We start from the raw sequence: 17,061 nt of genomic DNA on the forward strand, positions 1-17,061 counted from the left end.
AAGGTCGTGCGGGACCTAGATAAACCAGCGCTTTGCGGGAGGCAACCCGTATTTCATGCTTTCTAGGCTAGTTTTTCATTTTTCCTTATTTTTGTTTTTTTTAGAGAGGCGAGGAGAGTGATATTTCACCAGTTTTAAGTGTTGTTGTACAGGTATGAATTTGACAGGTATAAAGACTTTGAAAAAATTTGAAGAAGAAAAGAAATCGGAGAAAAAGGGTTGCTCGGGCCCGATCAGGCGAGGCTCGCCCGATCGGGCGCGCAAGCAACCCAGAATTCAGCAGCAAATTCGCCCGATCGGGCGACGCAGCCCGATCGGGCGTGCAAGCAAGCTAGAAATCGGAACCATTTTCGCCCGATCGGGCGCGCAAGCAAGGTTGAATTCAGAGGCTATTTTCGCCCGATCGGGCGCTTTTTTTGGAAAATCGGGTGAGAAGGAAAAGATATGTCGGGCGAGCAAAGGGCGAAAATTTCTTCGCGTTCGCGCCCGATCGGGCGAAGCTCGCCCGATCGGGCGCGCAACTTGAGTTCTGGAAATTCCCACTTTCGCCCGATCGGGCGCGCCATCAGCCCGTCCCCCTTTTATTTTCTTTTCTCTTCTTTCTTTCCTCACTTTCTCCTTATTTCATCTTCTTCATTTCACTTTATCTCTCTAAAACCTCCATTTTCAAACCTTCAACTTACACTTCAATCCAAGATCTCCTCCAATTCTTCCATCCAAACTCAAAAATTCTTACATATTCCATCTCCCCTCATCCTCCTCTACAATCTACACTAATTTTCCCCTATTTTCTCTCAAATTTTCTCAAACCCTAAGAGAGAGAAACCTCCAATTTGCCACTATTTTACAAGAAAATGGCCTCAAAGCGTTCAAGGAACCAAAGGGGTGAGAGCTCGAGGGCACCACAACCAACAATCAACCCGGATCTTCAAATTCTGGGATGGGAGGAGGTTGTCATTACCTCGGAGGAGCAACGGGTTAGGATGGTCAACCTCATCGATCGTCAGGTACTCTCTACCCGTTTTATTCATCATCCCACATTAGTTAGGTTAGGCCTAGATAAATATGTGGAAAAATTATTCAAAGGTATAGGCATGAGTGGTTTTTTTCAAATGTGCCATGATACATATGATTATTTAACATTGGAATTTATCTCAAGTTTTAATGTTATTAAAATGAATGCACTAATCACTCATGTACAATTCCGATTATTAAACAACGATGTGAGACTAACTCTTAAAGAATTTGGAAAGTTGTTTGATTTAAATTCGGATAAACCTATTGAGCCCTCTCAAGACCACACCGCCGTGGTCTATAAGAGGCTAACTGGGGAGGATTTAGTGAACCTCCAGCATGCCAAATGGACGTGGATTCAACATCCCGTCCCAAAACTTTGGCAAAGATTTGCCGGCCTCACTATTTTTGGGAGGCATGAACCGGCAAATGTTAGGAGAGATGAATTGGAACTATTGGCATCCTATATAATTCCTAATGCTGAAAAATTGAAAATACCCCATAGGATAGCCAATCACTTCCAAAGGGCGGCCAATGCGGCCGAGGCTAGTAGGTCTAGGGCACCTATTTACTTTGGGGGGTTAGTGACCCACATTGCTAGGAAACACCTAGGTTGGAACCCGGATGGGCATAGGAAAGTTGTGGGATCGAACCTCATGGACCTACCCTATTTAGGGGGTTTGAACTGGGTGCAACCTGTGGGGAGTGATACTTGGTGGATAGTCCACCAACAATCGGGTAGGAGAGACCAAGCCTTTACCTTACCCAACCCCGCCTTGACCAAATTTGAGAGGGGGAAGCCCTCTTATACTTTCGAGATAAATGGTCAAGGTGAGGTTCAACCACCTCATCCCTCACCACAACCCCACCATTCCCCCATTCACCACTCACCACACTACCAACCACCCCCACCTTTCACCTATGGCATGCCCACTTCCTCGGTCGATTACAATGTCGACCCCAATGCCCCATATGACTTTTCGGCTTTTAAGAGCCAATTAGACCGCATCGAGACGGGGCAAGGGAGAGTTGAGGGCTAGTATTCTCACCCCGGTGCGTATGGTACTTACGTGGACTACTCTTCGGTCCACGGATATGGGGGTGATGCTCCTTTTGGGGGTATGGGTGGGAATGTAGACCCTAAATACTATGCAGGTGGTTCGGGGTATGGAGGTGGTGGCTCTAGCCATGGAGGAGCCGGTTCTAGCCACGGCGGGGGCTATTCGAGGATGGATGAGGATGAGGAGTAGGCTACTCTCTCAAGTCAATGAGGGCATTGCTTGATTTGGCTTGGGGGGTGTTCTTTCACTTGGTAATTCTCTTCCTTTTCTCTCTTTATTTGCTTTCTAGTATAGTTTTTATTTGCTTTCCTAGTGTAGTTTTTATTGCTTTCTTATATATGAAAAATACAAAAAAATTGAAAAATAAAAAAATTCAAAAATACGTTCCAATGAATTGTAAATCATGCTTCCCTGTGCCCCATACTTGAGAAAAATTGTTTTGATTCTTGGTATTCAATGATGAATATTGTGGATTTGTTGGTAATGATTTGAAGTCTAATTGCTTGGATTCCTTAACATGCGTCAATTTTGTCCAACTACTTGTGAATATAGTGCTTGACTAGTTGATTTGGTTAGGAAATGTGTGATAGTTCCATAATTCCTGGTATGTCAATGAATTTGAGTATTGATTTGCAACTATGAGTAGTGTTTCATGACTTATTATTATGCACATGAGGAGGACGAAGGCGTTCATTCTTTTAGGTAGCCTTCAGAGTATTTAGATACATTTGTTCCCTTCTTGTTACCCATGTTGTTGCTTGTGCCCTTTTTATTGTTTATTTAGCCAAATTACAAGCCTATATGAGCCCCATTGGTTACTAGTCCCAAGCTTGGCTTGGGGGAGCTATTAGTTGGTGAGGTGAGGGAGTTGTGGTGTGCATATTATTTGCACAATGTGGGAATAAAAGAAGAGTTATTGTTCTTTGATTTTTGATTGGAAAATATTGATGTTGTGTTTCAAAGTTGAAGATTCCAATATGAAATAAAAAGAAACAAAGAGCAAAAGAGAAAAATTAATGCTCAAATGTTCTATTTGAAGGTTGTTCTAAAGAAAAAGAAAAGAAAAAAAAATGAGTTCAAAGTTTGTTTTTCACTCAAAGTTCTACATTATCATATTCTTATGAGTGAAATTGTAAGTGTTGGGATGGTTTATTTTGTTTGGAGTATATTTGGTGGATTGTTGTTTGGAGTTGGTTATGTTGGAGATGTGTATGATCATTATTTTTTATCATGGGTTTATCAGGATTTGGCTCCCTTTTAGCATAGCTTTTCTCTCACATAATCCCAAATTTATCCTACCTTTACCCTAGCCTTACATTACAAGCTTTAAAGACCTTCCGACCTTGTGCATAGAAGTTATGTAAATGGGAAAGTGTTGTTTTTCAATGCAAGTTATGACTTGGCATATTTCGAGTCGACTAGTAGGATGAGCGTTCAATGTTTTTATACACACGAGAGTGTGAGTTGGGAGGGCATTGTTCACATTAAAGGGGTTGGTTGGAGAGCGATCGAGTACATTCTTTACTCGCCACATAAATGAGAGTTGAGTGTGTGAGCACTAGTCTTGAATTCTATATGCTCTTGTGGTTTGCTCTACTTGACAATTGTTGGGGAGGAAGGGTGATTAGATGAATAAGATTGATTGATGTTGAAGCATGTTCACTAGATTTGCCTTGAATCGTTGGTTTTTGATTTGATTATTGGGGTGAAGTATGTTTTATATGTTCATTAATGAGCTCTTTGCTTAGGGACAAGCAAAGGTTTGGCTTGGGGGAGTTTGATATGTCTGTTTTATATAGTGTTTTATCCCCGTCCCGTGGTCGTAATTAGTAGTGTTTTTGGCTCTTTCGGGCCACTTTTATTACTAATTTGTGTGTTCTAGTGTTTTCGTAGTTTTAGTTGTATTTTACAGGAAATTGCACTCTTGGAGCATTTTTCCGGGCTTTATTGGATCGACTACGGAAGCTAGCAGGACACGACCACTTGTGGAGCCCAAGATCGGTGAGAGCCGGTGATTAAGGGCTCGGTAATTTAGATCACGAGGCATTTGGACCAAGTATTCGAGACCCGGGAGGAAATATGGATTGGGCCGAGAAATCTAGCCCAATCGAAGTTCAAGCCTCGAAGAAGAAGACCGGGCCCGATCGGGCAAGCATACGCCCGATCGGGCGGCTGCGCGCATAAGTGCCCTCAAGGAAAAGGCGCGCCCGATCGGGTGAGCTTAGCTCGATCGGGCGCGGCACATCAGTGAAGGCGTTGTAAAAAAGGCGGGCCCGATCGGGCGCGTGTTTTCTTAGGACCTGATTAAGTTTAGTTTTAATTCTTGTTTTAGGAGAGGTTTATATACGTTTTTTGTACGGAATTATTACTTACCTCTTTTCTTAGACTTTCTCTCTCTACTTAGTATTTTTCTCTCTCTTAAATTCTCTCTAAACTTTTGTTCTTAATACTTCCTTTAATTCCAGATTTATTTTGGTACAATTTCTTCCCTTTTTAATTTCAGCTATTTTAATTGTTTTCTTGATTATGCTTTTAATTATTTACTTGATTGGTTTAGTTATGATGATCAGTGAGTAGTTCCATTCTAGGGTTTATGGGGATCCATAATTAATATGAAGGGATAGTTTGTTATTATTGATTGTTGATATTGCATGATAATTTCCTATTGAATTGTTTTAATTCTTTGCAATTAGATTATGAATCGAGCAGATGTAATTTGATTGTGAATGTTTAGCAATATTGAATTGATGAATCGAGCAGATGTTGATTTAATATTAAAGGCTATTTTTAATAGGAACTTAGGTCTAGTAAATTGCGAGAGCCTGTTAGATCTATGTTGATTAATAAATTGCGAGAGCCTGTTAATCATGTTATCTATGCATTGTTAATTATTAATTACTTTGTTCTATCCCGGAATATTAATTATTGGTGAACCTGTGACCCTAGGTTTCCTTATTATTGATTCTTTTCTCCCTAAACTTATTCTTCGTAGTATAGAATTCATACTTAAAAATATTGGTTACTTAGATAATTTAGAGTATAATAATTAATTAGAATTAAAAAGACCTGTTTCCCTGTGGAGTTCGACCCTACTTCCCTATCTACCTTAGTTAGTGATTTAGGTAATTATTTTTTATTAGGGGATACGACTTTACCCTGTCACCTAGGCATGGATCTTATTTATAGATCATATCTCTAAATAAGAGCCCATGTCAAGCCCAAACTCCTAAGCCTAGTCAAAAACCTCTAGCCCAACACTCCATGTGGTATGTCATAATCTCATGAGGCCCATTAATGGGCCTCTTACTTGTTTAATCCAATACCCTTGTTGTGTGACCTTATAGGATCCATTCTATTGGCTTTTGGACTATTTAACTAGCCCAAAGATCATTTGTCATATCTAGCACCAAACAATGACGACCCAAAAGAACGAACTTATTATCTCCATAATAATGATCCTTGATATATCTAGTAGTTGCACTTATCGAAGACAGAACTCCTTCACTCTTTTCCCTCCCTAACTCCCAGCGACCCACCTCGACAGCCACCCAACCCTCCTACCTTTCCCGCTTATCGCCGCTGCAACCCCCCTCCCTAAACCCTCACGATTCTTCTCCCTCTTCCTTGTTCTCCTTGACTCGGTTTCCCCCCCCCCTCTTTTTCACCCTCGTCGCTGCTGCGTCGCCGATCTGGTAAGGGGGGTAGGTTACAGCAGGGGTTTGGTAAAGGGGAAAGGGAGAAAGGTCGGTCGACGGTTCAGGGCGGCTCGGTTTGGGGGGGTGCTGCCATGGGAAGGGGAAAGGGAAAGGGAGATGGTGTGGTGGTAGGGATGGTGGTTTAAGTTTTTTATTTTTGTTGGTGGTAGGGAACTAGGGATGGATGGTGGTTTAAGTTTTTTTTTAATTAATTTAATTATTAAATGACAAGTGAGAGTTAGAGGGTCATTAGGAAAAAAATTAGAGCTTAATGAAGTGAATTAGAGGCACAGGTTGTCTTCACCAAAAATTGATCTTTGGGTTTTCTTTTGCCAAAAAGCTTTTAAAAGATTTTTTCTTTCGCAAAATGGTCTATAAAAGAGGTTTTTTTTTTGACAAATTTGCCTAAGCTTTTTCATCAGTTTCGTAGTTTCTGTCATCGAATCCGCCGTGAACACCAATCGACAAGAAATAGGACAATTTTGATTAATTTATGATTGTTTTATGCAATATAATTGATGTGAATTTCTGTTTTGATTTTAATTTTAATCTAAAAAAAGAGGAGCAGAGGAGAGAAAAGATTAGGAAGAGAAGAAGGAGAGAGAAAGAGAAAAGGATAGCAACTGCACAAACTATTGGGTGCGAGTGCCCGCACCCAATAGTTTGCGTAAAAAAAATTATCAAAATCTCATATATTGGTTCAAAAAGTTGAGCATCGCTAGGGGATTACCTAGTTGAAAATAAAATATCCTTCCTCCCCTTTCTTTTCCCTCCCCTTTCTCTTTATTTACTAATATTGAACCAAATAAAACTTTTAGGTTTTTTTTATTTTTTTTTTTGACATAAATAAATAATATTATCTTAACTTAATAAATAGTCATACGACATCTACAACAATAATAAAGATTTGTAAACCATATATATAGAGAAAATAAAACTTTTAGGTTAGATTAGAGAGCAGTAAAAAAAACATTGTTCTTTTCATCTCAAGTTAATATTAATCACTAAAATAAGTTTAGCTCTTCAACCGAGTAAAATAAGTTAATTTCATCTAAAATATGTTTAGTTATGTAAAAATAAGGTGAAGAGAATATTTCTTACTGAATTAAACTTATTTAATTGAAATTAAGTTTTTTTGTCGAATTCAAATTGTTTTTACTACTTAACTTAAATTATTTATACTTTTTTTTTTTTTTTTTGAAAACATTTATACTTGTTAAAACTTATTATTACTTATTGTTCTTTCTATTTCAAGTTAAAAACAACTTTACTCTTATTAGCATTCACTCTTACTGATAATTAATAATTAAGATTTTTTTAGGCAGTGTAATAGAATAGAATTAAAAATGACTGTTTAGTCATACATGCTTGTGTCTTGTGAAGAGAATCTAGCTCACCGACAATGGTCTTAATAGATCATCCATGAAAATTAGTTAACATTAAAGCATGCTAAGTGTACTTTAATATGCATTCAAGTCAGCAACACAAACACCAACTACTAAACTATGATATACAAGTAGAAAGTAAAATTCGGAAATAGTAAGAAAAAAAGATAAGTTGAACCAACACAAACGTTATGAATTAGAACTTGAGGAAACCAGCTGGATCACAAATAAAGAAGAAAGAAGCAATGGACATTTGACTAAATCAATTAATTAAGGTTTTGATTATGAAATCTCATCATAACTTAAGTCAACATTTTTTCCTAGATTTTTATTCTTTTACACCAACTTATTATATGGTAGATTGCCGGTGCAACAAGGCTACCGTCATTATACCTTTTTTTTTTACACCTTTTTTTTTTTTTTATACCGGAAAAAGCATACACGAAACAAGACTATTTCTCATCTCTAGCGATATTTGTTAGATTTTGAGTAGCATTACACAAGAAACAACTACTACTAAACCACTTCAATTTAGAAATACAAATAAATAAACTAAAATTATGCTTCTTCTTTGGATGGTCGGAGAAATTCGCTGATGTACCACCTTTCCTCTTCATACCTAGATGAAAATTTAATTTTATAATAGAATAGTCATGGTTAGAATGCAAGCTCTTGCTTTCACTTGGGCTTTGAGGAAATAGGAAAATATTTCACTTGGGCCATGGTCCATGGTCCAAAACGGAAAAGGCATGACATGAGGACAACATGCATTATGCGTGTAGCAATAGTGTATGTGATACTATGGCTATCTAGATCACAATACTACGTATCTTTGGAGAAGACCAACAAGGAAGGCACGAGCCATCATGACAAAAAACACTCTAGAGTTAACTTTGATTTAGGAACACATAACAGCACTGTGGCATAGGGATGTCAATGTCAATGCACCGATGCATTCATAAACAAGCTCGGTCAAAACCTGTTCAAAGAACTATATGTTCGACTCATTTGGGCTTGTTAGTTAATATACTCATTTGTATTAGTTTATAAGCTCGTTTATAGCTTGTTCAAGCTCCAATATATGGAGTATATATTTTATACTTTGTATATTACAATCTAAAATTAAGGCTATAAATAATCAATACTATGTAATATTTACATATACTCAAATTAGCATCAAAACAACAAACCTATTTATGCTTCACAAAGTTTTATATGCGGCTGGCCGCACCGTATGACCAGCCACAATTTTTTCTCTCTCTCTTCTCTCTCTCCTCTCTTCTCTCTTCTCTCCTCTCCTCCATTTTTTCATCCTTGAAGCACCGACTTCATGCTCCAACCCAGATCGTCGTCGACTTCCTTCTCCAACCCAGATCGTCGTCGACTTCCTTCTACCTAGCTCGTGATCGTCATGAAGCTTTTCAACTCCGTCGCCGGAAAACAACTTAGAGGTTCTTAAGGCCAAATTCAGCATTCAGCCTAAAAACTCTAGATCTAGTGTTTTCATGATCGAATTTGGCCTTTTTAGCCTATTTGAAGTGAAATTTGAAGCCATTGTTAACAATTAGGGTATTTGTTAGATTTTTTTTTCCGGGTTTGGTTGTGTTTTGGTCGAATTTTGGTTTGTTGCTGCAAGTGGTGGTTAGGGTGGGTTGGATTTGGGTTTGTTGCCGCGCGTGATGGTTAGGGTGGATTGGATTTGGGTTTGTTGCTACGCGTGGTGGTTAGGGTAGGTTGGGTTGGTTTTGGGTGTGGGTTCGAGTTTGGTCGGTGTTAGGATGGATGCGTATCAGGGCTAGGTGTGGGTTGCTGTAATACCCGAATATTTTGTGATTTTATAAAATTTAAAACAAAAGTTTTCGTATTTTTCAAAATCTATCTTTTATTTTAAACAATTATAAAGCCCTATTTTATATTTAGTTGGACTCTTATTTACAAAACTACTAATATTTATTTCAACCCTAATTATATACTTCATAATGGTCGTTCGTGCGCCTGTTTGTGGCTCTTTGTTAATCATGGTTTTGATCAATTTTCACCTACCCTTGATACTTACATCATCAATCAATTTGTAGCTTTGATCTTATTTCCACCCATTGACTATATTATACGTATGCAATTGTGAACCAATTTTCAAGAGACCAATCTCATTAAAGCCTTTCATGCATATGCTATGAGTGTAATACCATCGTCTCCCTAGGTAATCACCCTATCTTAATTAATTTTTTTTTATTTGTTTGATTATAAATTGTTAGTATTAATTGTAATCCGTGTTGTTATGTGTAAATTTTATAATTTGTGAATTATATATGATCATGATTTATATGTATATGATTAGTGTGTGGTATTATATGATTTAATTGCCGCATTGATTGATTGTATTATTTCTAAGGTTTTAATGTTGTTGTTATAGGGAGTATTGTTTTATCAAGGTTTTAGGGTTGTTAATGCAGAGTATTATTTTGGGGTGGAGATTTGATTAATTTTGGGTACTAGTATTAGTTCTATAAGAGTTGAGATATTTTATGAACCGAATATGTCGTCATATATGAATTGGGAACCTGTGCCAATATTGAGATATTATTTATTATCATGTGAATGGTTATTTGATCGATGTATGAGATCAAATGGTTGAGAATTATTATTTTGTTCTTGGTTTGAGGCTCGGCGTTATATAACTTAGTCCTTGGCTTGTTGGTAAGAGGGTAATAATCATGAGTTAAGAATGAGGTATAATCTTTAATATTTATTTTTCTATGGTCCCCTACAGTGGGAATTGACTCGTATGTGGTCTGGTTCAAGGTGTTTTCTAGTTATTGGGAGTATTCAAGTTTTTATACTTGTTGGTTTTATTCGAATTATCCATGCCCAAGGCTAGGTATAGAACAAAGAGCATGTCACACTATTGGTTATGAGTTGAGTAAAGGATTATTATTATTCGAGGTTGAGTTGATAAAGGTTATTTTCAGAGTACAATGTGTTATGTAGTTTTGAACTACATTATTTAATTAAGCTAGTAACGTTGATTATCCTGTTATACTCTATATTCTGATATGTGGTGATTACTCAGCCTTTTGCTGACGTGTGTGCGTTATTTTGTTCTGTTACTTGTGTTTGCGGCCATGTCTTTTTCTTATGGTGGCCCTGCGACGATCTATTTTGGAATTTGTCCTTAATGGTGAGCAGTCAAGATTTTCTAAGCAGGTTGATCAAGTGGTCGTAGCTAAAGGAGCTCAAGTGTTTCGATTAGTGTGATGTCATGAGGTTATAAAGTTGTATAAATAGCTCACCTAGTTTATTGGGTTGTAATTATTGGGATTTTTGTAAGCCTTAACACTTGACAGGTTGTTGAGTGTGGCGGTAATACCTCCGATTTAGGTGTATGCTTCCGCAATTTTATTTAAAGGTTGTTTATTTTTCTTTTATTTATTGTTTATTGTTAATAGTAAATCGGGGGTGTTACAGTTGCTGGGCTAGGTTGGTGGTGGTGTGGTGGTTAGAGTGGGTTTTGGGATCGGATTTGGTGGCAGCAGCGTGGTTGCTGGTGGTTAGGGTGGGTTTTGGGTGTGGGTTCGGGTTCGGGTTAGGTCATTGTTAGGTTGGGTGGATCAGGGTTAAGGGCTGGTGCTGCGGCTGGTGGCGTTGGGGCTGGTGGCGTGGGGTAGTGAGTACGAGAGGTGGTGGTGGTGTGGTGGAGTTGAAGGCTTTGAGGTGGTGTAGGATTAGGGGTTACTTACTTGGTTAGGGGTTACTAGGGTGGTTACTAGGTCCGATCAAGGGTTGCTTGGTACGGTCAGGGGTTACTTTGGAGGTTATTGGGGTAAGTAGGGTTACTTGAGGAGTTACTTAGGGGGTTACTTAAGTGGGGTTACTTGAGGGGTTACTTGGGGGGTTACTTAAGTGGGGTTACTTGAGGAGTTACTTGGGAGGTTACTTAAGTGGGGTTACTTTTAGAGCACCGTGCGGCCAAGTGGCCAACCGCACCAGAAACGCACTGTTTAGTACAAACTAAGTAATTATTAAATATAAACTTTGATACATTATGCTACCTACGTATTTTTTAGTTGGCACATTCTTATAGAAAATTATAATTTTTACCTAAAAAAAAACAATAAAATTAATTATTTTTACCACCAAAACTTCTCAAAGCTTTACTTTACCATTAAAAAAAATGTTGTTCACCACCTGCCGTAAAAAAAAACATTAAATTTAACTAAATTAAAATAAATTCTTCGATTTTTGTGACAAAGACATGCTCTCTAAAGGTTTTGGGGGTCATTTTTTCGTTATGGGCCCGATTTGAGACAATCAGTGGTTCATGGAGGCGGATGCTTGGTACATCCATTCAAAAAAAAAAAAAACGAAAAGAATATTGTATAAAAATGTAAAGAACATTTAGTTAAAGTGAAAAGAACATTCAATTAAAGTGAAAAGAACATGGTATACAATTGTAAAGAATATATATCTAAAGTAAAAATAACATATTGTTAAAATGTAATGAATGTGATAAAAGAACATAAGACATAAAAAAGAACAAAAAAACTATTCATAACAAAGAACATGACACTATTCTTTTTCTTTTAAAAAAAAAGAAAATAAAAAGCTGTTAAATAATATTCTTTATCTCCGTGTTATTTGATTGTGAGTATAGTGTGTTTTTATTTATGACATAATATTCATTGTTTACTGTGAAATGTTCTTCAAATTTTGTCTTTAGATTATGGTGGGTGGATACAAATAATGTTCATTACATAATATTATCATGTTCTTTATTAATATTATGGATGTTCTTTAGATGTACAAATACAACATTAGTTATATGTTCTTTACAAAAACAACTATATGTTCATTCCGCCTTTTATAAAAAATATGGATGTACCAAACATGGTACATCCGCCTCCACAAAGAAAATTTCAAATTTGAGGCCGAAATTGACAAAAAAGATCACAAATGTCTCGTTTTTACTACAAAAAATATCATAATTGCGCAAAACGAGATATTTGCAATTTATTTTGTCAATTTTGACCTCAAATGGTCCCAATGAGCCAAAATGACCCCCAAAACCTCTAAAGAACATGTTTTTAGCACATATATCGAAGAATATTTTTTAAAAAACGCTATATTTAACGGTTGTCATGAACGCGGGTGCTGTAAAAACAATTTTTAGAAATTTTTTGTGGTAAAATAAAATTTTGAGAAGTTTGGGTGGTAAAAAACAATTTTTTTTTTTTTTGTGTGTGTGTGTTTTTGTGATTAAAGTAAAAAAAAAAATACTTTCCTTATCACGTTTGCTAACGCACAATTTTAACAATTAATATATCTAATATCAACATTGTAAATAAATTACAAAGTGGATATTAATACAATTTACATGAGGACGATTCAAACAAGATCCCACATGATAATGTTTTGTCGTAATTATAAATAATAAAAATTAGTCAAAGTGTAGAAGTCAAATATTTAACTGGAAAACGATTAACGAAATTAATTTTGGGATTAAAGTTTTTTTTTTTTTTTACTAGAAGAAACAGGATTTCATTAATTAAAAATTGTCAAACGTCACTTACAAACAAATCCTAAAATTTTTTAAAAACCAACAAAAATACAAAACACCTAAGAACTAATTGCATCAAAGATTCGATCAACAATTGTGTTAACAAAAAACATCATCTAGCACTAATTAGGCTTGCAATCTATTGAGCATAGTCGTTTGGGCGAAACCACTCATATGGTCCTCCAAATACTAACGGTGATTATAAAACTCTAGATTTTCAATCCTCGCCAATCGAACAAACAGCTAAATAAACCACAAAAGAGAAAACATTGTATCAAGGATGAGATCGAATTATTAAAAGCAGTTAGTTAAATGGTTTTTTTTTAGAATTTTTTTTTTTTTTGGCTTACCACTAGTAAACTCATCACCAAAGATTCAAAACTAAGATTACGAAGAAAAGAGATAATTCAGATTAAAAAAAAAAAAAAAAAAAAAAAAAAAAAAAAAAAGAGAGAGAGAGAGAGAGAGAGAAAGAGGAAAAGAGTGAAGGAAAACCTTTTTAAAATAAAGTGTAACTACGGAGGCTAGGAAAACCTTCTTGAGAAAGAAACCTAAAAGGAAACGAGAAATCCTCCCTAGGGGAACACAAGAAAATAGTTTATTTAGTTATTGAGAATTTTGGAAATTAATTTGATGACAATGAAAATAGAGAATATTGGGGCGAAGAGGGAGATAGTAGTTGTCCATTGAAGCACATAGTGCCTATATTTTTTCTTTGCAAATAGAAGGGTAAAATAGTCATTTGACATCTATAATGGTACTTATATAATTACAGTAGTCATTTTTTGTACACTATTATGCATGTATATTATACCATTACATTATAAATTGTCTTAGTCGTACTAATATATCTCACAGTGATAAAACATTTGATGTACAAAATTTACATACTTATTTGTACCATTAGCAAAATATTTATACAACTACAACAATTAATGGTACTCTGTATTATTTACCTATTTAATGGTATTTCATACTCATGTTAATATTTACAACTTAGCCAAGAGTTATTTGTTAGGACTTGAGCTCATGCATTAAACTCCAACACCTTAATCACTATTCCAGTCTTGTTTTCTTTTAACTTAGTGAAACTAATGACCTATATACAAAGTTTGGGCCCCTAAAAAAAATTGATTGTTATCTAGCTCTATAAAAGTTCAACACCTCAGTTTCCTTCGAATAAGTGTTGTTCCAGACCTTGTAAGAGTTTAATGATGTTTCCACCCTTAAACGAGTGATAGTTAATAAATGCCAAAATTAAGTTCTATAAGATGGAATTGGGAAGCCCCATATGAAAGATGATTCTAATCACCAATTTTCTTAAATCAATGTATACACAAGGACAATGTTGCTGATGCCTTGCCGCCTTAGCAAAAGCAGGCATTGTAGATCAAGATATAAAGATAGTGCAGCAAAAGAGATGAAAGTGTAGTAAGCATGCGGCATTTTTCCACTTCCAATGATCGTTTATGCTGAATGTAGTCAATGATTACTGATGAGAGAATAAATGATTCACAGAAGAAATCGAGCATTATGTAATTTATCACGGTAACCACACACCTAATGAGAATTTATGGCAGGGAAGATACAAGGATATATAGTTTTCCATCTATATAGCAATCATAGCAGCTAAGCAGGCCTTTTAAGATGAACTCTCTCCTAGATTAATCACTTGAAAACAGAAGGGTTGGCTGATGCAGTACTCACTTGGACTTCAAGCAGTTCAAGACGTCGCTCTAGTGTGTCAAGCTTCTCATTCAGTGCTGATAGTTTACCCTTTGTTGTAGCCTCTGAAAAAAATAAATCATGTGAAAACTAGTCAAACCAGCTCAATTTGAACTCTAAAAGTAATGTCACTCATCAGGCCATAATCAGGTATACTATACACCAGAAAATATAACTCAACATAAGGTTCCTCTTCTAGACTCTAGAAGCATAAGGAATTGAACTTCATGCAGAGGAAACTGCCAGAACAAGTGTAAAATAGAAAAAGGTTTATGAGGCCTGAATCATCAAGATTAGCTCAAGTACTTCATATATGCATCTCTTGTCATAAATATTACTCGGAACTATCAGGTCAACAAGAATTTTCTTTGGCCAATATATTACCTCAAGTGAAACTATGTATAGAAGTGGCCAAGACAAAGTGCAAACTGCAAAGGATGTTTTGTTAACAGAACAAAGGCCTGCATTAAACTCATATAGCAACACCACCATTCATGAACATGAATCCAAATCTATGCATACACAACTAATTAACAGTTTTGACACTTATTCCATTTAGCCACGAAGATACGTAAATACCACTCAGACTGTTATCATCACTAGTCCTGGTTTACCCTAATCTCCTCATTGCGGATCAGAATTGCTTAGTTTGAACTTTGAAATGTCTTCATAAAAACCACTCGTGAAATGAATATTGACATGCACATAGCACGTAAGATTCTAAAAAAAAAAAAAAAAAAACTACCTCTGCAATCATGAAGACTCAAATATAACTAGCCTTGGAACATGGAAGAACAAATTGAAGGAAATGTGTCCTCAACTCTAGTGCAAATGTGCAATTACTAAGTATGATTATGGATCGTATTATGGAGATAGTATTCGATTATTTGGGTCGTCTATACATCTTGCTAGAGAATGCTATAGAACTTTGGGTTAGTGAGTAACAAACCCAAAGCCCACCTAAACAGATCCTACAAGGTCACACATTAGGTTTGGATCAATAAAGAAACCCAGAGCCCACAGTGGGCCTTAAGGTGACCGGCCAAGAAGGGAAAAGGGGAGAGGAAACACTAACCTAATTAATGATAATATGATTATATTATTAGAGGTTTTAGAAAATAAAATATACAGTATTCAGTTTTCTAAAAACTACGTAACTTTTTCTTCTCTCCATATTTTCTCTCTAAACCGGTTCTCTACTCCAAGAAAGGTGAAGGATTTTCCCGTCCAACTAGCATTGGTGGAGCATTGATTCAAGCCGGTGGACCGAATAGAGGAGTCACATTTGAGGCTTTTTATATCCCCTAGAGAAGAAGATTGCAAAGAGGATTCACGTTTCAAAGGTTAATCTTAAACTATTATGTGATCCTTTATTTGTATATGCATGAGATATTGTTTAGGTGCGTATGAATGAGATTCATGAAATTCCGCTTAGAGTGCTTAAAACCCTACACAAATTCCCATAAGATCCTATATAAAGAATCTCAACTCATATATTCATCCCCTCACATTTCCAGCTACTATCTCCCCACCCCTCTATATATTGGTTTCTGTATCAAAACTCTTTCTTTGTTACATATTAGCACCTTTACTCTTCTTGCTCAGCAGAATCACCTTGCTTTGAAACTTTGGGATAGTATTCCTGTGGACTATGGTGTGATCAATCACTTGAAGCTAAGGCAAACAAACCTCGAAACAAGAACAACATCAATCCAAACAACCTAATATAACGAGATGGTTCATACTAAAACTAATAAAATCAAGGAATTTTATTCATCACAACAAAGTCCTACCTCCTCAACTAATCCATAGAAAGAAATTTCCAACACAATAGCAGACGAAACGACAAACTACTGGTACAAATCCAGCTTCAGACATCAGTTAGGAGAAATAGCTTAATTAGGCAACAAAATGGTATTCAGACATTTTTCTAAACACAAAATCTTCAATTTAAAATACCCATCTTTTTTTTGAAGACATTTAAAATACCCATTTAAATAAACATCCATTACAAAACAATTAAAAAAAATTATTATAGAAAAATAACAAGATCAAATCAATGGAAGAAAAAAGAAATTACCAAATTGGACAAGAAAATCGAAAAGACGACGAATGTTGAGGGAAATATGAGAAATGAATTCTCGATTTTCCCAATCAGCTTGCACTGCAATTCCTACGTTCACTGCGTTTGTGATTCCCCCAGCCTTCGCCATATTTTCCCCAATTAAAAGCTCAATTTAGAATTAAACTGCTTAAAATCATCAATGGAAATATGACTGTAAACAATTACTGCAATGAAGGTTATCAAAATGAAGCGTAGATAATGAAGAATTAAAGGAGAAGATGGTTACCTTTTGAATTGATTAATGAATTGGAGAGCGGAGACGAGTCTACGAGAGAAAGTTGGTTGCTTCCAAAAGTTGACTGGCTTTCTTTGCATTTCCTTTGAAGGGAAGGTTTTTTTCAAAAAAAAAATAAATAATAATAATAATTAATACTCACTCCGTTTTTAAATACTTATCCATTTCTCCATACGCAGAGTTTTAAGAAAAATTGGAGAAAATAATAAAATATAAAGATAGTGAATGAGTGGAAGAGTAAAAAATTATATAAAACAGAAGTAGTGG

At 35.9% G+C, this 17,061-nt stretch overlaps 1 protein-coding gene across 1 annotated transcript; it reads right to left on the reverse strand.

Annotated features, from left to right (window-relative positions):
- Positions 1–14,202: 14,202 nt before the first annotated feature.
- Positions 14,203–16,936, reverse strand: LOC145585375 (protein BRICK 1). The gene is made up of 3 exons (XM_081642413.1): positions 16,786–16,936; positions 16,515–16,682; positions 14,203–14,499 (listed from the first exon to the last, which is right to left on the reverse strand). The coding sequence occupies exons 2-3, from the start codon at positions 16,645–16,647 to the stop codon at positions 14,378–14,380; spliced, it is 255 nt and encodes an 84-aa protein (XP_081498539.1). The 5' UTR covers positions 16,648–16,682; positions 16,786–16,936; the 3' UTR covers positions 14,203–14,377.
- Between the last annotated feature and the right edge of the window lie 125 nt (positions 16,937–17,061).

The sequence above is a fragment of the Chenopodium album genome, chromosome 1, assembly GCF_948465745.1.
Source record: "Chenopodium album chromosome 1, dcCheAlbu1.1, whole genome shotgun sequence".
Classification (NCBI taxonomy): domain Eukaryota; kingdom Viridiplantae; phylum Streptophyta; class Magnoliopsida; order Caryophyllales; family Amaranthaceae; genus Chenopodium; species Chenopodium album.